This window comes from Epinephelus fuscoguttatus, linkage group LG16 (genome assembly GCF_011397635.1).
Source record: "Epinephelus fuscoguttatus linkage group LG16, E.fuscoguttatus.final_Chr_v1".
Classification (NCBI taxonomy): Eukaryota; Metazoa; Chordata; class Actinopteri; order Perciformes; family Serranidae; genus Epinephelus; species Epinephelus fuscoguttatus.
In genome coordinates, this window is record NC_064767.1 from 11,370,250 (window position 1) to 11,394,586 (window position 24,337).

Genomic DNA, 24,337 nt, shown 5'->3' on the forward strand with positions numbered 1-24,337 from the left:
CTTCAGGTCTGGAGCCTATCCCAGCTGACACTGGGAGAGAGGCGGGGTACACCCTGGACAGATTCACACCTACGGGCAATGTAGAGTCACCAGTTAACCTGCATGTCTTTGGAATGTGGGAGGAAGCTGGAGTACCTGGAGGAAACCCACGCTGGTACAGGGAGAACATGCAACCTCTGCACAGAGGGGCTCCCCCACCCCGGGGAAACACTTGGGCTGTGGGCGACAATGCTAACCACTGCATTACCATGCCGCCCAAAGTTTAAACTTAGTTTAAAAATGAGGTTTAGCTGAAAAAAACCCTTCTCCAATGTAAAGCTTATACTAAAAATACATCAGAAGGGTACGGACAGTTTGAAGAAATTGTAACTTATTATGTGACTGTTTTTTTTAACATGTATAATAAAAACCAGAAAATGAGGAAACAAACTGAACGTTTACTTCACATAATTTATTTGTATTACAATAAAAATGCATAGAACAGTATATACAAAAACAGCAAAATATAACTTTATTGAAATAATCAAGTCAAGTTCAAGATATTAAAAAAAAAGCAATCACGTGGTTGAAAGATAATCTTACACGTACAGTACTTACAAACATCAGGCACAGATTTGGTAATCATCTCTGACTAGTGCAGGTGTTGTTTAACACAGTAATGACAGGTTTCTGACAGTACAGGTACTCGTAAATATGAGTTAATGGCTTGTGAGAGCAAAGATTTATCAGACGTTTTCTCTCTGGGGAACACAAGACGAATATTTGATCCAGATCCTGATTGATTAAATGCCCAAACACTCACGCATTCATCACGCTCTTGTTAGATTCTACTGGATATTTTGCCCGTGGCCGGAAATATTGTTCCCTGTCACATTCCCCTGTGCATCACAATTATCTAACGGGAGCCACAGTTGCATTTCACTGCATATTGATGGTAATGTAACCTTTGTATACACCCACTAACTTACTGATCTGCCTTAAAAAAACAACACCAACATCTACAGAAGCTCAGAAAATGACACATCCTGGATACTGCGACCAGAGAAACACTGACTGTCCAAACACACGGCGAAGTTGTGCGTGTCAAAGAAACAGGAAACAGAAAACTGTGACGCAAAATTACAAAATAAAGCTCAACGACAGATGAAGGTCTTATATTTCGACGTACAAGATGAGAGGACAGAAACAGTAAAACACAGAGTTGCTCATCAGTGTGGACAACTAGACAATACCTCTACAGCCAATCATCAAACAGAAAAATAACAACTCTAAAAACGAGTGATGATGACTTTTTAAAGCATGTAAACATTTCAAGTAGCCACAAACTGCGTGCAACAAGAACAGAATGTAACCTATTATTATTGGTATGTGAGTAGGTGATGCTTCGCTTAAATATTTCAAGGGTAGAAATAACCTCCACTCAGTTCTTGACTCCTGTTTTAGTGTTTGTTTAATCCGTTAGATGGCTTTGAGCACATGAGGGTAGATAAAATAGTGTCCAGTAAGTCGGTCATCCAAGAGAAAAAAAATACAAATTCAACCTCTTAAAATCTTACAGTGATTGTCTTATCTTGATTTGTTTTTCTTATGTGGAAAACCCCGACTATCTGACACCAATGAAGGCTAAAAGTCACCAAAACAAGTCACATTACAGTGACACAAACAGTAAAACGGAGAAATAATTTGCTGTAAGTGACAATTTGGACCGTCTGACAACTGAGATCATGAACAGGTGGTTAAAAGAGAACAACTAGATTAGGTCTTGGACCACAGTTTTGGGTCTTGGAGTGATTGTTGTGTGTTCAAGCTGAAGATTCCCATCCTGACCAGCAGGAGGCGCTCTAACAGAGGCGTAGGAACTCTCAGATCGAAGTGTTAAGGACCAGGTTCAAGATGAGACTAACACTTCCTGTCAGGTCCGCTGACATTCAGAGCATGAATACTGAAGAAAATCCATTTGTTGAGCTAAAATAAATTAAAGTGGACCGACCCTAAACACGGGTGAAAATACATTCATCCAACACACTTCTGTGACCTTTTCTAACGGGGTCTGTGAGAGAACTCAAGAGCATCTGAGACATGTAAAGGTCCACCTGAAACTCTCACCGTGTGTCTGACTGTGACTCACATACAGCAAACATTCGTAAAATAGAAGCAAAGTAAATATGTGCAGCACTTCTCTCATATAGCGGGTAAAAGAGTAAAGCCATACAGTAGTGAGCGAAGCAGTAACTTCAAATAAAATGACGATTCAAAATGAGTTACCTGCGATTTTGAGCCTTCACCAACAAAACGAGTCCCAGAACGAAGGTAAAATAAAGACAACAGGAAGTAATTTCCACCATTAATGGATATGTAAAATGATCAGTGAACATTGCGGGACAATTTATCAAGTAATAAAAGCTTAGGTAGCTCAGACGTGAAGCCCCACCTGTGTTTTAAAGCATCTAACTCACTGATGCCACAGTAAAGCAACATCTAACAGCACTCAGCACAGCAGCAGCAGACACTAAGGAGGCAAGTTAAAGCGAGAGGCTCTACGCTGGCAGCTCAAAGTAACTATATCTCTGAAAATGCACTTAGGCTTCATGTGAGCAGTTTGTCTTTTTGTGTAAAGTGAGAACCTGAAGCGGAATTAGACAGCATTTTGATTTCTCCACCCATGTCAAAACCAAGCCCAGACCTGCTGAACTGCACAGAGCTCCACTCACATTCCTGTTTCCTGAAAGCAAAGTGTGGATTCACTCCAACGAACGTCCCCGTATCGAAGCTCTGTGGAAGTGTTGTTGTAACATGATTCACCCACTCCAGTTTAGAAAGAAAAAAAAAGACACAGCACAAATGATGGAAACAGAGAAATGATCATTAATAAAACGAAGAGTCTGGATTTTAAAGAAACTGAATGCTGAATTTAGAACAGAAAACGTTCTTTATGAGGAGAAACTGGTTAAGGTTGAGTTGGAGCGAGTCACAAGTAAATACTTTAGGGAGTGTGGATGGGAATAGCAGCACAAACTAAGCCTCCAGCAACAGTTACTGGGAAGTGTTCACCAGGAAGCTCTTTTAAAGCTACAACTGCTGCATGGGAACCACTGGCTGTTACTAGGAAGTGAAGTCTCTGGGCCGGGACACATGCCTTGTCTTTTACCGCCTGGAAAACACGAGATCGGGTTCCCGGGGTGCTACTCCTGTGCCAACTCTTAGGGCGCAGAGGCAGGTTGTGCCTGACGTTGATAAGCATCCATAACCAGCACCATGTAGACATCTCAGCCTGGTCTCACTCCCAAAGGTAAAATACCGACGCTTTATCAGTGGCCTTCGGCGTCACACACCGAAACGTCGAAGCACCCTTATGCAGCAGTGTGAAACACACCAGTTGGTGGCATTTTTTGACTGCTGTAGTATAAAAAGGGGGAAAGACTGCAAGTCAAACTATGACGGTGTTTTCTAAACCAACCCCTGTCTTTTGTTGCCTGAACCAAAGGAAGTAAACCTAAAAATTAAGTTTTTAAAAAGAGATTTGTGCATTTAAGAGCTGAAACTGTTCATTTCCTGTGAAAACCTAAGTTTATTTTGAAAACACACAAAGCTTAAATCGACATGCTGTCCCTGAGCGTCCAAGACTGATGGTGGAGGCTTACCAGAGCATCATGGTTTGACATGTAGAGCCACTGACTGAGCGTCGGTATTTGACGGGTTGGAGGTGAGAATGTGTTGGAAATCCTGTTTGAGCTTGAGTTTGGAGCTGATCTTCTAGCAAACATTTCGTAAGTGTGTATTAGGCCTTAAATATTGACATGGGGCAGATGTAAAGCTCAGGGTAGCCTTGCACAAAAACTTCTCCTCCATATTTAACACAGACTGATATTTATGGAAGAAAGGAAAGATATCTGCAGGCTGTGATTGGTGGTTCCTCGTCACGACATGCAGTGTGCACATTGCTGCATTCAGTTTAACTTTGTTTATCTCAGGGCACAGCTGACTTGCCCTGAAAAATAGGCTTGGGAACACTGGTGTTCTTGCTGCGCCTTCTGCGCATATACGTTGACAATAATGGATTTAAGGCCACAAAAAACAAGGCATGTGTACGGGCCCTAACAGCTTCACTCCTTTGTCTATGTTTGAAATGTTGAGACGCTTTAGAGTACTAAAAACATAACGTTTTTTCCATCACTGTCGATAACCAGACCCAGTGTCTTTCCCTTGACCAAACACCACAGAGAGTCCCAGGTGAACGCATCCCAGTTTCTTAGTTTATATAATACAGCATTGAGACGCTCCATCAGGGAGCTGACACACAGTGTTAAAGCATTATAAAGGCCATATATAAATAGTTGTGATATAAATATGTGCACGCAGAGAAAGACACGGCCACTTTGGGTGAAGCTCGTTTGACAGTAAAGCAGGGTTAGCTCGTCTACGGAAGTTTGACGTCAAGTCAAAATACTATGGTGGCCATGTTGACAACGCATCCCTCCTCATTTTTAGAGGAACAACGCATCAACTTGCTCCAAGTGACCAATATAATAATATCTTAACTTAAAGCTGCCAACTCTCAAGTCATGACCCTGTTAAAAATAAAATATTTGTCACTTTGACCCTTAGGGAAAAAGAATGCACAATGTCTTATCTCCAGGGTCGTTTCAGTCTCAAACCGCCTGCTGCGGAGGCGTCACTGACAGGTGAGGTTAGGAGTACTGAGCCAGGCCCAGATCTGGATCATCTCCTGCGGGGTCCTCGGGTGAACGAGCATTAAGCTCTTGTAGGCGCAGGGGTTCGACCTGTACTTCTCCTCTATGTTAAAGGTCCTGAAGCCTTTGTGCTTCTCGGGGGCCAGCCCTAACTTCCTAAGACACATCCCCGTGTAGACGTCATCGATGGGGTAGAGCGCTACATGCTGGGACGCATTGTGCAGACGAGCAGCAATGTCCCCAGAGTAAAGGTATCCACCTCCTCCTGCATATGCAGGGTACGTCCCAACGTACATGCTCTCCGGGATGAAGTATTTGACCTTCTTGTCTCGGTGTGGCCCCGCGTTGGTGATCACATCACCCACAAACAAATCCCTGGCTTTGGGCTCCGAGAGGCCCTTGAGGAAGTCCAGGATGCGGTAGGTGTTGACAAAGACGTCGTCATCGCCTTTGAAGATGAAGCGAGCACTGGAGCAACGGGTCTGGATCCACTCCAGGAACAGAACTTCTTTGACGGTCAAATTGAAGAACGAATCCCTGTAACCCCACTGGATGATGTCTTTATGGTGGGTGCTCTCATAGTGAAGCATCTCAGACAGATCTGGGTGGTGGTCCCCTGCTGTGGCGTTGCCGAGAAGGAAGATGGTAACCACCGTCTGATTGGCCATAACACCCGCCCGTCCCCAGGACTGGCGGATGGCCTGGCGGCGGTCGAAGTGCGGTGCCAGGGACTTGACAGCCAGGAGCAGGAAAGGCGGCTTCTTACAGATGTCAGGCTGGTCCACCATGATCGGGTAGGAGCGGCAGCGCATGTAAACCAGGAAGTCCTTGAAGCGGCCCGGTAGGGAGTTGTAGTCTTTCACCTGAGTAGTAACCCTAAAGTTGGGCTGGCAGGGGTCAGAGTTCAAACTGGTGTCGTTAAGCCAATCAGGAATGTCTGTGGCGCTGTAGTTCGCCATCAGGACGGGATTGTTGTGAAGGTCCAGAATCTGCTGCTGGCGGTTCCAGTAAGCAGGGCTGGGAACCAGTTTGGTCCAGAAGGGTTTGGAAGGGATGCGGACTTTTTGACTGCTGCTTTTGTCTTGGCTGCTGTGTCGGGAGATGATGATGAAGATGAAGAGGTTGACCATCATCAATGGCACCACAAGCTTTAGCTTCCTCCGCGGCAGCGCCATGACAGCGTCCTGCACCCGTCACCACCTGAGCCAAGACACATACAGAAAGAAAGAAAATCTTAAGGATAGAAAATTCATTCTTCACAAGTTGCGTTTAAATACCATATTTTAGTGGAACCATAACGTGGACTTGTATTTAGTCTCTCATGGACAACATGGACTCTTTACTGGACACAAAGTTTTATAATGTATTCAATGTCTGTGTGGATAGGGATAATTCCTGATGTCTTCATGTACAATGGACCAAAGTTTAGTCATTTAGTCATTGTTGCTATGGATTTTAGTCATGTTAAGGCCTTTGCACACTGAGTGATTTTTTAATTAGTCATCTGAAAAAACCCACACAGAAACCTTGCACACTGATTCCGATGCATTTTATTGTTCTATTCAGTGCAAAGATTCGCAGTACGTGACGAAATTAAAAGACACATTTCCTCCTTTGCCTCTCTCCACTGGAGTTACCCATCTGGCTGTCACCACTCTCCATCCCCATCCAGCTGAATATTACTATCTGACCTGTTGAATGCGAGCTATCTGAGTTATGAAATGATTCTGTGTGCCCCGTTCCTCTGTCATTTTCTTTACCGAGTCTTAGTCAAGCGTCTCTAAAGGCTTCTGACAGATACGAAAAACACAGATGTGTTCCAATAATCTTCACGACAGACCAAAGTTTCAGACTCAGCGTGCAAACGTGACTGATACAAAGTGAGGTCACATTCATTTTTAGATGTGCGACAATTTCAGATGGAAACTCAGTGTGCAGAGGCCTTTACCTGTGTACTTGTCGTGTTTCCCTCCTTAAAGGGACAGTTCACTTCATTATCAAAAAAACTATTTTTCTCCTTACTCGTAGTGCTATTTATCAATGAAATATTGGCCATAGAGATGTGTGCCTTCTCTCCAGTATAATGGAACTAGATGGCACTCGGCTTGTGGTGCTCAAAGTGCCAAAAATATACATTTGAATATATACATTTTTCCAGAGAAGGCAGACATCTCTATGGCCGACATCTCCAACACTCTGAGGCTCACACAAAAACAATCTAGACTAATAAACAGCACTGATTTTGGGGTGACCTCTCCCTTTAAAGACCCCCAGAACAACTGGACACTGTGCATCATAATACTGTGGTGCTTATGTCTGTCAAAAACATCAATAAAACACTACAAACTATACAACTTAACAACATTAGTAAAGAACCAAACATGGTTTAAGGGTTCAGTGAAAGAACAGATTTACAGCTTAACAGTCCAACTTTAGGGAAAGCAGCTGCTGACCAGTAGCTGAATGTGTCCTTTAGAAAATGCTGCTCAGAGATTCATGCTAAGTAGAGCTTAGGAGAGACACAACACTTTCTGTAGAGCCACCCTACAGTTAAGCAATCGGTCCCTCTGGAAATTTACATTTCAGAAAGTGAGAATGAATAACCATCTTTGTTAGACAATGATTACAGTGTGGCTTCTGCATGTGCACCTGACTGCAGCATTAACAAATGTTCACTGTGATCTCTCAGATATTTTTAACCAAACGGGTTTACAAACAAACACAACTGCAAATGACTCCTTGGGACTTTCAGCGACTCTGCCAGTAAGCGCGACGGACTAAAATCAAATGAGCTGCTGTTGACAACATGCTTGTAATAGATCTTTAATGCAACTCAACCTCTTAAAAGCGTGGTCAGTCCTGACAGGAATCACTGATGGAAAAATTAATTGATTTTTCACGGTGATGATCATATGCCTTCCATTTCAAGGAAAACAACAAAGTCATCACTGTTGTTATGGTCAGTGAGGGGCGGCACAATTGAAGCATGCAGTTTTAACATGGCTGTCTATGTTAAGAAGGAACGGATGAGAAGATATTTCAACCACAAGACCACTGCGACACAAAGTCACATGAAGATGCACAAACATTTCATCTAAAAGATCAGAATCACATTTGCACTCCTGCTAACAAGAGCTAGTGTCTGTCTCTATCACAGCACTGCAATCCCACTAAATTAGATTGTTTTCACCCGCCGTGCAAGATCTGGACAGAAAATCATTCTGCAAACTCTGCAAATTAACAGCTAACAGCTGTCAGGTTATCCAGTAGGGTGTGTTCATGCTCACGCGTGTGTGCACTGACAGGACAGGTAGTTATCACAATCATAATGCACTAACTGTGAGTTCTGGCTTCTGCCCAAACTAAATACAATAAACCAATTATGCACCATTAGAAAAGGTTCCCCTGAGGTTCACCTGAGGTTATATAACAGAATGTGCTGGTTTGTCTTCTGCTGTCCGACTGCAGCACACTGCTTCGTGTATTTTGTTTACTGTGACATGCCGTCTACCTAATTTAAGCAATGCAATGGCAGAGGAAAGTTTCTTCAAAGCTAAATATTTCAAAGTGTATCGTCACCTTGATTTTGCCCCTTTTTGGCCGGCGTCAACTGAATTAAGAAATGAGGACAGCGTGTGTGTGCTGGGTTCGAACATACAATACAGCCTTTCAGGAGGTTTGCCTCAGGCTCCTGCTTTGGCATGCTCACACATCCTTGATAACATCCTCTTTGCTGTGTCTCACTTCTTTTCTCTTCTTACTGAAAATGTCTGCATTCTGCCCTCTTCCTGTGTCTTCCTCCTATTCGCAAGCGAGGCAGCTTTTACATCTGCTTGAGCCACAGCAGAGTTTTCATTAAGTTATTTATAAACTCTATGAAATTCTTGTGGTACTGAGAAAACACACAGTGACCAATATTATCCATGACAATTAAATTTACTTGTATTTATTGGCTTCCTCTTCTTTATTTAGATAGCTGGGAATAAAGTGGTGACGGGAAACGAGGGAGCAAAGAGAAGGGATGACATTCAACGAAGATTCCCAGCCAAACTGGCGACTACATGATCGGCGCCACCCAGGGCTACCAGAACGCTCCACTTTATCTCTCCAATTTTGTTTCAAAGCCATAAACTTCAAGCGACAGGTATCCTGTACTGAAAACAATAAAACAAAACTCACGACTGGACGATGATAAAACATAATAAACGGCAGTAAGCGTGCAGCTTTTGAGCCGCCAGGCCCCGAGGGTGAGCTCTGAAAGTCAAATGTCTCAGCATCTGGGACATATTACGGACGTTTGGGACCTTTGTTTTTAAAACTTCTTGACCCTTCCAGTTAAATGCCTGTCACAAAAAGAAAAATCCATGGTAGCAGCTCTGCAAGGAAACAATGTATTTACAGTTCTTTGTGAAGGGGTAGTGAATGTGTTAGCCAATTGCCTGATTGCCCAAGCAAGTAAAATGCCACATCAGGCTGGTAAATCTAGCAACTCACTTCACATAGAAATACTTACACATTTTGTTTTTTCATCAGCTAATGACAGAAGTAGCTAAGAAGTGAGCTGTTTTACTTCCATCTCATCTCAGTTGAGAGTTGCACGTGTTCGGTACTGACTAGAACGAGAAAATGGCAACAGACAAAAGATAAAGTTTATGAGCTGAAGCGCAAGGGAGATTCTAATTATCCTGGACAGGTTGTGAGCAAAGTGGATACACTGGGTCGTTTTTCAAAGGTTCGTCAAGTTCTCAAAAACGTTGCTAAGATGCCATGACAAGAGCCAAAGGCATCTCGATTGCATGGCAGCTATGAGGGGCGCCGACAACTCTTCTCTCGGGGCTTTGCTGGTGCTTATATGAAACATGAACACTGAGGCAGGTCAGGTTCTGATTCATCTGCTCAAAGATTAAACATGATGGGCACCCAGTGACTTAGTGGGTAGAGCAGGTGTCCCATATTCGAAGGCCATGTCCTTGCTATATACTGCATGTCATTCCCCTCTCTCCCCCCCTTCACACTTACTGTCCTGTCTAATAAAGGCAAAAAAATAATCTTTAAAAAAAAGATTAAACATGACAATTAACCCTAGTCTTTGTTATTACAATTAATAAATAAAACAATCTGTATAGGGGCAAGTAGATTTCTGACACATTTGCTCATCCAGGAAAGAGGAAAAGAGCATTAGCATGACACACTGAATCCTCTCGAGACCTTGGATGTGCATAAAATATTTCATAGCAATCCAACCCATACCTTAAATATTTCAGTCTGGTGTAGGGCTGCAACTGATGATTGGTTTCACCTGTTGATTATCTACTTGATTTAATGTTTAGAGTATAAAAATTACAACAAATTAAAACCAAAAAAGTTGTTTTATCATCATATCTGATAAAAACAAGCTGCAAATCTTGATATTTGAGAAGCTGGAACAAGCAAGTACTTGTCATTCTGGCTTGAAAAATGACTTAAATTATAAATCCATTATCAGAATAGTTGGTAATTCATTATCTTTCCATCAACCAATTGATTAATCAGTGGACCAGCTGATTCGCTGACTGTCCAACGCTGAAAATCCTGCACTTCAATAAGTATCATGATGCAAAGACAGAGGAGTGGAATATGGCATGACAGAGCTAAATATGACAGCTATATGATACTTGTTATAAATATGAATTTCACTAATTTAAAACAGTTGAAATGTATAACTGACTCATGTTCCAGAGGGTTTATCTTCCTCTACACCACAGTATCCTTCCTGCCTCTGTATCGTGTTGCTCCCTCGGCCTCCTAGCAACAACTTGGCACTGCTGCGCCCCTGTTTGCTCTCTCCTACGCCCTATCCCTGTTTACCCCCCCTTTTCTTTCCTCACCTCCTCTACCTGCCTCCTCCTGCCCTCCTCCTTTCTCTCGAATTTCTCTCATATGTGCATGAAAACAGAGAGAAATGCCGGTCACATCCCACAGGATAATGATACATAATCCTGAAGGTATATAAGTGTTATATTACAAACAAAGACAAGCACGGGCATAGTCTTCTCTCTTCGGACCCCCCTCCTTTCCCTCTCTTTTTCTCATGGATGATTACGCTTTCCTGTCCTCTGCATCCCCATACAAACAAGGAGACTTCTGGGAAATGAGTGGGAGGGGGAAGGGGGGGTTCTAAAGAAGGAACAACATGTTGACAAGACCACAGCTTCCGGACATCTAATTAAGCGTCAGCAGCATAGGACTAAACACACACCTACCTGCATCAGGCTGATGGGACATCTGTAGCTGGTTAAAAGCCATTTGTTTCAGCCTTAATGCTGTTACAAGGGTGTTTTAGCATCAGTGATCTCATGTACGGTTGCAGTACGTTTACGGTAATACTGTAAAAACTGTCCCTTGAAGACACTGTTCACTATTTCTGTCACATGCCAGTGCTGGAGCAGATTTATGACTGAATGAGCTCTCATCACATTAAAAAGTGTTTTCCCTCCAACACTCAAATGCCAACTCGTTTCTGTTTTGGTGCTGCTGTGGTTCACACCTGTGGTTGTCTAAGTGCACATTCTGCAAAAACCAAAATGCTGCATGAAGATGTTCTTGATAGGAATAGATTCAGATGCAGAGCACGCACACACAGTTTCCCAAGAAAAGACATAAAGCAGCCGAACAAAGCACAGCATGTTTGTACTTAATAGAGGTCCACAGCGCTCATAAATGACATAATGGAGGAGTCGTGCATCTGCTCCGGGGAACATCTTTAGCTCTGGATCACTGACGTTTTAACTGTATGAAAATGTGTGGTGATGATGATGTGTGAGAAAGGAGGTCAGATTTAGGAAAATGATATACCACTGACATAAAGCAGAGCAACCATTAGCTGACTCAACTGTTGAGTGAGTTTACCGTCAGTGCTGTGGTTGCCATTTGTAGTCTGAAGCCCTGTTCCCATGACACTAATCTTACATGGGGACCTCCAGCCTTGTGTAATAATTGCGGAGGATGTCCAGAATCTTAATCCCATGCAAACGTGCCATGTCCATAATTTGTCAAGTTAGAATTCCAACCCAAATGACCCACCGTATTTCACCAAACACAGATGTAGTGTTGTAATATTAGTCCCACACTGTTTTCTCCCTGCTTCATTTCCGCCTCTGTCCCAGTTGAGAATTACGGAGGCTATGTTGACGATTACAAATCGAAGTTTTAGGTGCAGGAGTCTCATCTCACTACACAGTATGAGACATGTTCACAGAAAGAAAACAGATAAAATCAATGAGAAAAGCGAAAACTAAAATGATGATAAGAAAGATGACGTGACAACGTGTGGCAGATTCGGTTGTTTGTTAAACCCACATTTTAAAGTAAAAAGGGAAGTGTTCATTGCTCAGGAGGTTTTTACCACGAGCTGAATTTTCCGCAGAGGTGTCCTCCTCTTCAAAAGAACAATAACAGAAAAGGTAAAACACTGAAAAAAGCAATTTAAAAAGGTAAGAATCAGAGTCTCTCAGTCACTCTTTGGTTGACACAGGATGTCTGGAGGAATCGGGGGGAGCTGCCACGCAATTTAAATCAGCTTGTTTCTTAAAGAAGCATCTCACTGCTAGAAAGATGGTCTTTTCATAAAACTGGGCTGTCTAAGCAGTAGACTACATGACCAGAGAAAACAGAAAAAGGGCTGTTTGCTCAAGAGGTGATGTAAAGCCTGTTGCTCATCCAAAAATAAACAAAATTGTGGTGGCCGGTAACAAATAACCTCAAATTGCAGTTAACCAGTAAGCTAAAAAATGTTTACGAAAACATTTGAGGTGAGAGACAGGCAACACAGTGACAGAATCTTGGTTAATATTTGATCAGTGCTACTTAGTTTTACTGTTTGAGAGATAGTGAAGGGCTGTCTTGATCTGCTTCTATACTCTATGGTGGTCTATGGTGGCGGCAGGCGTACAAGAACAAGGGGGTACAATCTGTAGATTAAGCAACAATCCTAGAGCCTTTAAGAACTAGATGTCCGATGACTGATATTTTTCCTCTGGTTAAAAGATATATTTCACAAAACTAAAATATAGAGGCTCATGCACACCTTTGATCACTTGCAGACAGGTGTGTAGGATGACTGAAATGTTGTTTGTCCATTAAAGTTTTTTGCAAGTAACACAACAGTGTGAGAACTCCCTTTTTTGCCTAAAAGACATATTTAAAAAGACCAAAATCTAAAAAATGACGACAACATGACTAAAGTTATTGTGTCCAGTAATCCAACTGAAAGCCAGTGCTTATGGAAAACTCTGTGTAAATAATTACATCAAGATAGAACATCCTGTATCAAAGGTGAATTAGTTTAAGTCAAATTTAATTCAGTTATAAATGTAGCGGCCTCTTCATGCAGGGTCGTGTGATACTTAAATGCAGGATATCTCCGCCTATGAAATGTTCAACAGGAGTCAATTTGAGGAAAAGTTTCATGGTGAAGATGGTTTGAAATTACTATGTTTTACGTTGGGGATTTTATAAACAGGTTAATGTGCCACTAAATGTTTATCTATTGGGTAAAGTCAGTCTATTTGTTTAGCATGTGGTTACCTTGTAATCCAGGACTCTGCAGCACCAGTTGATAGTTGACTAAAAGGCATTAGCATTCAGGTTTCTGTGGTAATTTAAAGTTAATCTTTTCAGTGTTTTGGTTCTCTGTTTGCGCCGGGAGTCAGCACTAAAACTTTTGCAGCGTATTATACCCCGTAAAAATATCAGCATATACTCAGAGAGCAGCAAACAACCAATTTCAACTGTGAATGTCTTGCTACCAAAAGATTTTAAATGAATGTGGGGAGGATATTTTGAGGTAAACATGTTGTATAATACCTAAAAATCAAACATTTTTTACAATGCATGGATGCACAGGTCAGATCCTGGCAACAACAGCGAGCCAGATGGACTTCTATGTGGACTCATTGATCAGCACAGACAGCAGGTCTGTGGCACTCTGATTATATCTGGCAGTAATTTACTGGACAATGCCAGGTTGTGTTTGACCATCGTGGTTTCCACCTGATAAAAGGTTCAGTGAGGTGAGGAGTCTCACCTGTGTGGGGGATGGGTGTGAGACAGCAGAAGACAATGGCTGTGTAAGGTTAAAAGGGCTTTGTGTGTGTGTGTGTGTGTGTGTGTGAGAGAGAGAGAGTTAAAGCAGATCTAAATGAGTTTCAGGGTTCTGTTTCCACAAACATATACCTCATTATGGAGTCAGTCGTTAGTGTGTACCATGGATTTATGATTAGATCTGGATACCAGACCCTCAGATGGTGCCTTCAGTTGAATGAGAACTGAATGAGAACCAAAAAAGTTTCCAGCTTCCCAGTTTAACTCTTTGGTATCAGCCCACTGATTCTGCACAGTAGTGTTTCTCCCACTGGCTCCACCCACTGAGCAGCGTATGCAATGCCCTAGTACATCCATGGTTAGTACAAGATGTCTTGAACACACTGTTCTGAATTTGATCACACAAATTGAATCTTGTCAAGACTTACTGATAAGTAGTAGCACTTTTAAGTGCACATTACAAATATCAAAAAAATATGCAGACTTGAAGGTGTTTTTAAAGGAACGGTGTGTTAGATCTAGGGGATTCAGTGACTTCTAGCCATGAGGATAGCAGACTACAACCAGCTGAAACTTCTCCTGGTTAGAGTTCCCTCAGTGTTCATCATTTAGGAGGTTTTGATAGGAGCTGAATTATCTGCAGAGGTCTGTTCCTCTCTAAAACAAACAGACCTGGTGATTTCAACAGATAAAAACACAGAATAAAGCAGTTTTACACTACAGAAATCTGTGTTTTTGAGACGCACTTGTCTTGGAGGGGCTGCTAAGTACAGTGGCCGGCGCCAAAACATGAATGGCCCTACTTGGAGCCACTGCTTGGTTTGTACAATCTGTGATATGGTAGAAATGTCGCAGTGCAACGTGGCGCTCTCTGTGTAGAAGTACCTGCTCCCTAGATATACACAGCTCCTTCTAAGGTAATCAAAACACAACGATCCTTATTTTCACGTAGTTACAAACCAAAGAAAACAGACTTACTCTATCATATTCCATTTCTGCTGTTATATCCCCTTAAACTCCCTCTCATAAGTCACATAACCATATGCTGCATGTGTTTCTGAAGGTGTGTGTGCACGTCTCACCTGTGCAGGTTAGAGGGCTTCCTCAGCTTGTGTCGTCTTGGTGTCGTCTCTCGGCTCTCTTACCCCATACTTAGCCCCGCCCTCTGGGGAACAGCAGCCAATGAGGCAAACAGGATCAGGCAGGGAGGAACGCGAGAGGGAGGGAAGCTTTGAAAGGTCCAACCTGAAAACAGATAAAACGACCTGTGTGTCAACAAGCTGACAGGAGTGTGGCTCGAGGAACGTGGCAAGATAAATATCCACAATAAGAAGAAGTCAAAAAACCAGTCTGTTATCAAAACATTTTATAATGCAAATATGTAGAGAGGCGTGAGAGAAAATGAGCTGAAGAAAGTGAGCTGATCAAAAATAACGAGCAGGAAGTAAGGAGAGCGGGAACAATTTATCATCTATTTGTCTAGATCACGATTTCATTGTCATCGATCACCGTTACCCGCTACGATCAAGCAGTGAGGCTCAACCCTGATCTCAGCGCGCTACCACATAAGTAGCTGTGCGGCACTGCACGTGTAAAGTCCATACACAGTAGAGCTGCAATGATTGGTCAGTTGACAGGAAATTAATCTGAAATTACTTTGAGAAGTGAACTGAATTTTCATTTTTCAAGCAAAAATCTAAAACCTCTCTCGGTTTCAGCTTCTCAAATGTGTCTCAATGTGAGGACTTAATGCTTTTCTTTTGTCATACATGACAGTAAACTGAATATCTTTGGGATTCTGGACAGTTAGTCAGACAAGAGAGACATCTGAAGACGTCCCCTCGGACTGTGAAGATTTAAAATGGGCATTTATCACTCCAACAGGTTTCTCCACTGCTCCATCCCAACTATAGAAACCGGATTTCTCATTTACATGTTATCAAAGGAATTCGATTACAGCAGAAACTCAACTGGAGCATGTAAATGTCCTGACTGACAGCTAACAGACACAGGTGGAATAAAGACAATATGACCTCATGGTCTGCACAAGAGCAACATTCAGGAGAGGAAACAGACGCTGACCCTACGCTGCAGACATTCACACCATGAGGGGCTGCTGCTTTTATTTAAAGATGCAGAAAGAATCTCAGATGTTCTTCCCACCACAGACACCAGAGGTGGCATTAATAGTTGTTTTGCAGGGATTCTCATTAGTTTAAAGACATTTGTGTTGCTTTAACCCCTCAGGCTTAGAGCTCCTGATGTTGGAGCTTCTCTTAAGCTGCATTCACACCAAATCAGGTGTTGCGGCAAAATGCCAGTCCCTCCATTCTTTTGAATGTGAGTAGTGCGTCAAGGCTGCGGCTGTGAAGCTACAGGGGACGAAACAACAAAAAACACAAACAGCGACCTGTGGCAAAATGTTGAAACAGAATCGACTTCTGTAGAAACCCAAAGTCACGCTGCAGTGGCCAAAAATGTAACCGGCGATCAGACCAGGAGACGCCTGCAATCCACAGGAACACGTAACAAAGTCTCTCTCAATTGTTAAATATTATACTGAGTAAAATGAAAACCAAAGTATAAAGAGCTTGTGTGCACTGTCCGACAAAGGAGAGCACTTGCTTTGTTTTTGTGTGCACGCTCAAGGGCTGGGTACAGGTTAAAACATTACAATGCCAGTACCCTTAAAATGATCCTGATACCAACAGAGTTCTTCAATGGAAAGTATTCAGTTGCCACAGGCGTGTGGTATACCCACACTAGACACACTTAACTGCCATCTCCATCAAAAATACAGCGCTTGACTTTACCACATCACAGCTCACAGTGTATAACAGTCATTTTAATCTAGATCTGGGTACAAAAAAGATCAAATACACTTACTGTTTGACTGGAGAAGGTCCAATACTACTTAGTAATGGCCCTTGCACGAACGATAATTATGTTATCGACATATCGAGGCCAGCAAAAATCATCTAAGTCACGTCCATATATTGCACAACTGCCTTTGTGTTTATAGGTGTTTGCTTACATGAGAATGTTCCCAACATTTTAGCCAACATGAAGCCAGAATCGTGCTGCTTCTGTCCTCTTGTGCGCTCCCTGTCGGAGTCGGTCTCCACCCTCCACTCTTCCACAAATGGGCCATTTAAGTGACACTCCCACACTGCTGCACAAACCCTGCGGCTAATCGCAGGAACACATGATTCAGTGTGAATGCAGCCTTACTCAGGTAGGCATGTTGCTGCATGCACGTCTGCTGCGCTCCACATCTATCATGGAGCTGACGGGCATCAATATTCAACCAGACCGGCATCATAACAGTTCTGTGCTGTTTACTCTGATGCTTTTCTTGAACAACGCCCCGATTATTTGGAAGTGTGCTTTAGCTGATAGCTCAAACATTACTGTTGGAAAACAAGGCAACTGTAAAGTCATGAAGGTCCTGTTCAGACGTTGCATAAACTTATTTTTTGCCACGCTACTGACAGCTGTGAAGGAACTGCAAAACAAAAATGACTAATAGCACCAACAAGAAGTTAATAAAACAAGCAGGATCTAAAATAATCACCAGATAAATCAGCGAGTGACTAAAAACAACTCTAATTTAGCTTTTGCCAAAGAGGCTGATGTGGAAAGCTCCCTTCACACACAGCACTGGGTTCTATTAATCATTAAACCACTGGTTCTCCAGGTTAGATATGAGGGGTCAGCAGATAATGAGCTCATATCACCTTTCACTAGGCTGCGCTAACGTACACACCGTCTGAAACGTTCACTTAAAGATTATCCAAAAATGTTAAAGGAAATGTGAGAAGGAGAGTTAATCAACAATGGAATGTCCCTTTAGTTTCTGAATGCACTCACTGACTCTTACCTAAATACTGTGTGTGCTCTGGAGTCCACTCTCTGTTTGTGCTCCGTCCTCAACAAAAGAAAAGCACTTCTCAGACTTAAGTGTGTGTTTGACTTGTTCAGAAACTTTACACCTTTAATTCCTGGCTTCTACTTCTCAGTTTTAGATGACAAGTCAATGTCACGGGGGTCATTCTGACATAGTGGCTGTAGTATTAACCCTCTGTCAACAGCTGTGGATCACTTCTTTCACAACATAGTTGAAATAAAAAAAATGTGAGAAAATGCAGAACCGAGAAGCCAAACTAAGACGGAGATAATTTCGAAACGTACTGCCACCAGTTTGTCCACTGAAGGACACTGACAGATTTATTTTTCAATGGTAATATGTCCCACTAAGCATGTAAGATGGTCACAGCTCCTTAAAAAAGGAACAAATCACGATATTTGGCATCCTGCTAAACGACAGTCTCTTGAGGGAATACTTCAACTGCAAAATGACCATTTGTACAACAACAGCTCACTGCGTGTTACCTTGAATTCTGGAAGTAAACTCTGTTTATCTGGCATGCCTCAAACTCTCACAGTGAAATCCAAGTCTCATTTGTCCAATCGTATGCTCAATTTTTCCCCAAACACATGTATTTTTGTTCAAACCTTAATGATTTAAAACACTTCCATATAAACAGTCTCACGCACAGCTGAGCGGTGTCCCTGTGCAGGCATGCGTGTTTGACCTTTGCTCAAGTGGAGCTCATACGCATGCGCCTGCTCAGGCACACTCAAGGCAAACACTCTGCGTAACTGTTTTAAATCTTAATGTTTTAGCAAAAATACATGTGTTTGGGAAGTGCTGAGCATATGACCGGATAAATGAGACTTGGATTATACTGCACGAGTTGTGGAGAGGTTGTAAACAGATGTTTTGATATAGTTTTGCTCTTGTTAAATGTGATACCTGTTTGATTTACGAAGAATGTTCACCTTTTTTTGGATTCTGTTCACTGTGGAGGCATGCAACAAAATTTTTCTTCACAAATTTTAATGTAACACACAGTAGTAGAGTAAGTGCTATACAAATAGACATTCTGCAGGTGAATTAGTCTTTTAAAAATGAGCTAATTATGAGACTGCAGCTTTTATAATGTCATTAGCATGCAGGCTAGTTCTCCTAAAGTGGAAAAACCCTGAACCTCCCAGTCACATGTTGATGTTTAAGACACGTCACACAGCACGTCAAACTAGAGAAACTCTGAGGTCTGAGGTAGGAAAACTGAGGTTTATGTGTCCCTCCTATACTTAAATCTACTTAGATGTAGCTTTCAGACCTGCAGTCAATCAGCTAATCTTTTTATATTGACTTCCTACACAACATTTTTAATCCTTTGTACATTATTGATTCATTTTTTTCCCTTTTTGCTCATTTGTGATGTTGCTTGTGTTTGCTGTTATCTGAATTTAACATATTTGTACAACTGAAAACAAATAAACAATCTTAAATAAATAAAGAACAAATTAAGAAAAAAAACACAGCCAATACATCACAAAAAGAAATCCAGCATCTGTTGGGATATAATTCAGACACTCCCTCATAATGACTAGGCTTTCTCTTCTAGTCTTTCTCCATCATGTACTTCAGTACCTGCCACAAAGAATTAAAAATAAACTGGTAAAAAGAAAGAAATGCCACAGGCGTGTGAGCTTTGTTGACATTTCACATGATCTCTGGATCCTCTCACTGCCACAGGGCCTCTATAACCGCTGTGGATAAATGTATCAGATAAACACAGCAAGTCTAAGCTGGAAATAGGTCTAATATTCAGGTTGACTGCCATTTCTGTTCCCAGCTGAAAACACAACTACTAAAGCAGCACTGATTAACACAACCTTGTTTTCTGATAGTTGAAGATTTAGAGAAGTGGCTCAGTCACTCCCAAATGCCGTATGTGAAAAGGTTCTAGAAGTACAGAGGCGTGTTCTCTGCACTGAGCAGTTAATGCCTCAGTGTGTGGAGTCTGTGGTCAGCGCATGAGAACACAGTGATGCACAGCAAGTGTGAAACAGGTCACCAGGGCAGAGCATGTGAAGCCGACATAGGCTCATGTTGCTGAATGTTCTGTGTGTGTGTGTGTGTGTGTGTGTGTGTGTGTGTGTGTGTGTGTATGTGACAGCAGACAAAGAGACAGCACAGCCCACAAGTGGTCCCAACTGAGGCCACATCAGGTCACTGGACAAAGTTCACAACTGGCCGAGAGGGTTACACTGCAGAAAGAGGGATGTCCGACCAATCAGAGAGGAGCACAAAAAGGAGGGATGAATGATAAAGGCTGAACATGAAGGCAGAGCGTTTGCAGCGTTACGGTTTAACCATTTATCTGTGGGTGCTTTGACCTGACATAAAGTCCTAACCAGCTCTGCAGTGTCAAGACTTGGCTCTGAATTGCAACAGCTTCCAATTTCCATTTCCCTCCCACCTATAGGACACGACGACAAAACCAGAGAGTGTATCTTTCAGCCATGTTTTACTTGATCCACTTCTCTCATGTTCTACTTCTTGAATTCCACAGTGGAGTTCGGTGTGACGTCCTCAGTGAGAAATAACCGGCCACCCATGCCATGCTAAAAATGCATGTGCTGGAAATACCGCCAGCCTAAATGTGTCCTACAAATGGCCTGCGAATATATACAGAGGGATCTCTGGTTACACAAACAAAGCACAGTCCTTATATTGCATATCCCATCGATCAGGAAAGCCTACACAAGATGTTTTATGATTCTAGTTCACCAATACTTTGATTTTGAAAGGTATGTTACAACTAGAAGACAAAACATGATTGGCATCTATCTCTGTTTTAACTTATTTCCTGTCTCTTTGCATCATGTAAAGCATTTTTATTGTGCTCACACACTCCATCCTGCACCTGTGTAGATTATAATTACCAGAGAGACGTTTTTGTGCTGTACTTCACCCAGGTCTGAGAAATATAAGAGGATGTTACCGCATGTGGGACTGTGGGTCTTATAGCGACATGGTGCGAATAGAGAGCGCCATAAATAGCCTGAGGGCTGAAACTGAGAGAGGTGCCACCTGAGCTGGAGTCTGCCCACCAAATATCGACAGTCAACACCAGTATTCACAAAGGGCTAAAGGTCCCACTGGAGCTATGAGAGTTAGTCACAGACACGTGGGCTTGACTGATGAGTCTGTTGGCTTTTAAAAACTGGTCGTTTAAGTCTTTTTAGTCATATGCAAACACAAAAGTCTGGTTGAACATGTTGTTATATAATCATGTTTGTTTAATAACTACAGTATGTCTTTTTTCCTGAATGATAGATACGCAGATATTCAGTTGCTTTGTTGGATGGCAGAGGGCAGGTTAGCGATGACTTGGGCCCAATCCCATTTAGTATTTTTCCCTGTTCTCTTGTGCCCCCTGTCCCCCAAAAACAAAGTTATAAGGGGTAGTGGATAAAATCTTCCTCTATGAGATGGGACAACCGTTCAAGACCCTGACACATCATTGGTGGTTTTGCAGTTGTCAAGACAATTGTGATTTGTTCACAAATTAATTTTCATGCTGTTAATCAATCAAACAAGTCATCAAATAAAAAAGGCACACTGCTTCATTACCAGGCAACTGGTTGGCTAGTTAGCAACCTGTGTTCCTACCCTGCCAGTCTGCACTGATACTAGAGGAGCGGTAACAAGTGCAGCAACTTTGACACTGGACTTAAGTTAAATTTCGGGTGTTATATGCCATCAAAGGGGGGAATGCAACGTGGAAATAACAGGTCTTTTGTAATGCTTGTTATAAGATAAGAGCCAAATCAGGGTGTCTTCAGATATAACCAACTTAAATTGACTTTTTAAGACCCTTTAAATACCACCCTTTTCAAGTTCTCTTTCCTAGTAAACACTATAATCTCGGTTCAAAAGAAACAGGAAAGAAAAATAACAACAACTGGGTGAGTTTAAGTTTAATGTGTTTCATGTAAAAAACAAAATGTCATCGCTGTCATAAAATGCTATTTATTATCACAAATCCTTGGTCTGTCCAAAGACAAACAGTCACTGGGTCTGTCAGGCTGGAGAAATCTTCGCAGTAATGTGACAGAAAATATCTAAGACCCATCAAATCTGATTTCAAGACAATTTAAGACCTTTTAAGGACCTGTAGCCACCCTGAAAATGACACTGAAATGACATTAAACTAAGATAACATGATGATTATTGTCGTTTTTTAATCCTTAATAACAAAGAAAATACATTTGTGGGCTTCTTTTGTCGTGCAGCCACCTTGCAAGTGATTTTTCATACACTTGGTTTGCAGTGTGCTTCTGAAAAACCTCAGTTTGAAAGGCCACAAGAGAATCTGGACACCCTAGACGTGATCGTGGAGATGGAGGGGTTAGAGCTGAGCGGTGGGGGCAAGCAGTGTATTGAGATTGGGCCTTAGTGTGCCTAAAACAGGTTGTGCGTTTTGCTCCGTGACACTTCAGCAGCATTTAGGACTTGAGAGATTTATGATGGCTCAAACCTGGGTGGATGATGTAGCCAAAAAAAATGTCTTGTTAAAGTAACAACTGTCTGATTAAATGACAAGTCTGTGAAGCGAAAACAATGTTATAATAAATGGTGGTGGAACAAAGAGACTTTCATCATCTGACAGTAATCCCAGCACACACACACACACCGACACACACACACTTAAAATAGAATGGAATTTCTAATTATCAACAAATACTTGTCACTCTGACTCTGCAAGCTAAAGGTCACCTCTCTCTATGGCGTGACTCATCCACTCACACTCAACATAATCTAGACTTTAAGGTGTGTGTGTGTGTGTGTGTGTGTGTGTGTGTGTGAGAGTGAGTGAGTGAGACAAACACTGTTGCTCTTTATGCATTACATAAAACATGCCACGTTTAATCCTGAAACACGTGACTCACAGTGCGACCTCATGAGCAAAGAAGACATTGTGTAAATACTGTATCTCAGGCTGCAACATTAGTCATGACCATACCCTCCAAGATTACTAACTGTAGGAGCAGTTACATACAACAACTAGTCAGGATTATAATTCATGGCATTATCAGGCAGCATTAAACCCTGTAAATATTCACCTTTTGACAGTATTAAATAACCTACAGTACAATCCCATCCATTTATAAAGTACAACCAGCTTCTATAGGTCATGATATGGGATATAACAGAATGTCCCAGTGCAGCTGCTTAGAATAAACTACAGCAAATATGGAGCAACATTATCTTTCATTTGGAGTCATGTGTCTGGCCACCTGGCAAATATAAGTCCAATATTGACTCTTTTTCTAGCTCTGCCCTGGACTCTACCAGCTCCTGTGAAAAATATGTGGATATTCAGCTGCTAAGTGCTCCATTATGTTCACCAGGTAGACGCTAACTTTGTCAGTCTGTCATTTGCTGCTGTGCAGGTAGCGTACAGTGGGTATAGATTGCTCTGTCCACAAAAATTTCCTCATTCTTTAGCAGCCACAGTTTGTGCCTTAGGAGGCTGAAATTTGGCATGAGAGTTCAGTGTGTGTGTACGTGTGAAGAGAAGTATGTGTACATGCCAACTGGCTACAAGGGGAAAGGCGTGCAGTGAGATAGGCCTATAAGAAAAAGGCATTCAACTTCAAAATGGATTCACACAACATCACCAAACACACAATGTTGCCATGTCCCCTTTAATAATTCATGAACTGGACTAGGGCAAGTGTTTGTGAGGAAAACAGAAGCTTGATGGGATTGATAAAAGCAGAGAATGAACTTAAACAGTAAAGTTGCAGGTCAGGAATCCAAACAGCTGAAAGATGTGTAAATGGTCCATTGAGCTGAGGAAACTGCAGATTCTGGAGATAATTCTCTTGAGTTTGTCACAACAAACAACCCTTGTCACATTGCACCTTCTCGTTTGATCCACTGATATTAAAATAATACTGATTGGCATTGGTTTAAGACATTTACAGGTCAATAAGAGGAGGGTTTTTTTGCCCCATTCTTCTTGACTAAAAGCAGCCAATTTGTTAGATGGCTCAACTGAGGTTAAAAAAAATGCAATCTAATCCTAAAATGTTTCAATCCTGATGTTGAAGTACATGCAGCCTTATGGTGTGCTTTTTGAGATGATAAAGCCAATACCAAGAGTTAAAAAATAAAAGACTTCTGGCTTTACTCTTCTTCAACAGCACAATTTTATGCATGTAAAGCCTCGTTTCACTGGACAAAACCCACTAACACCTGGCTTTTGTCCCTAATGGGAAAGGTAATCAGCATTCACCTGGAACAAAAGACTCTGCAGTAGAGTCAGGTATTTATCAGCTCCAGCTCCGCTCATCTGATCAGCAGTGATGGAAATATGAAACCCGGCTGGACATGCTTTCACCCCTTTCCCTGCACAACACAATAACTTGCCGCCACAAAATAAAGTCCGTCTCCGTACAAGCAGCCTTAACAGAATTCAAGTTAGTCTGCACCATTAACATGTTATTTAGCCACCATGCTGCTTCCTACTGTTTACCAACCTGTTTCCCAGCCTATGTGTGACATTGAACGTGACATTTTAAAAACTGAAAAGCATTCGTGTCCTCTGCGGAGCCATGTACAGAGCTCCGGTCCACTGGCAATGAGACAGCAGTCTATCGCCTTTATTTAATGGGTTTTCCTGTGCTGCCATTATCTTACA

The 24,337-nt window shown here is 42.0% G+C and overlaps 1 protein-coding gene across 1 annotated transcript in view; it reads right to left on the reverse strand.

Annotated features, from left to right (window-relative positions):
• Positions 1-436: 436 nt before the first annotated feature.
• The window catches only part of b3gnt2b (UDP-GlcNAc:betaGal beta-1,3-N-acetylglucosaminyltransferase 2b), a 34,445-nt gene continuing 10,544 nt past the window's right edge, over positions 437-24,337 (reverse strand). Inside the window, exons 2-3 of the mRNA XM_049600716.1 lie at positions 14,855-15,017; positions 437-5,891 (exon numbers count right to left, since the gene is read on the reverse strand). Of these exons, the coding sequence (XP_049456673.1) occupies positions 4,673-5,866 (1,194 nt within the window). The 5' untranslated portion in view covers positions 5,867-5,891; positions 14,855-15,017 and the 3' untranslated portion in view covers positions 437-4,672. The remainder of the gene's footprint in view (positions 5,892-14,854; positions 15,018-24,337) is intronic.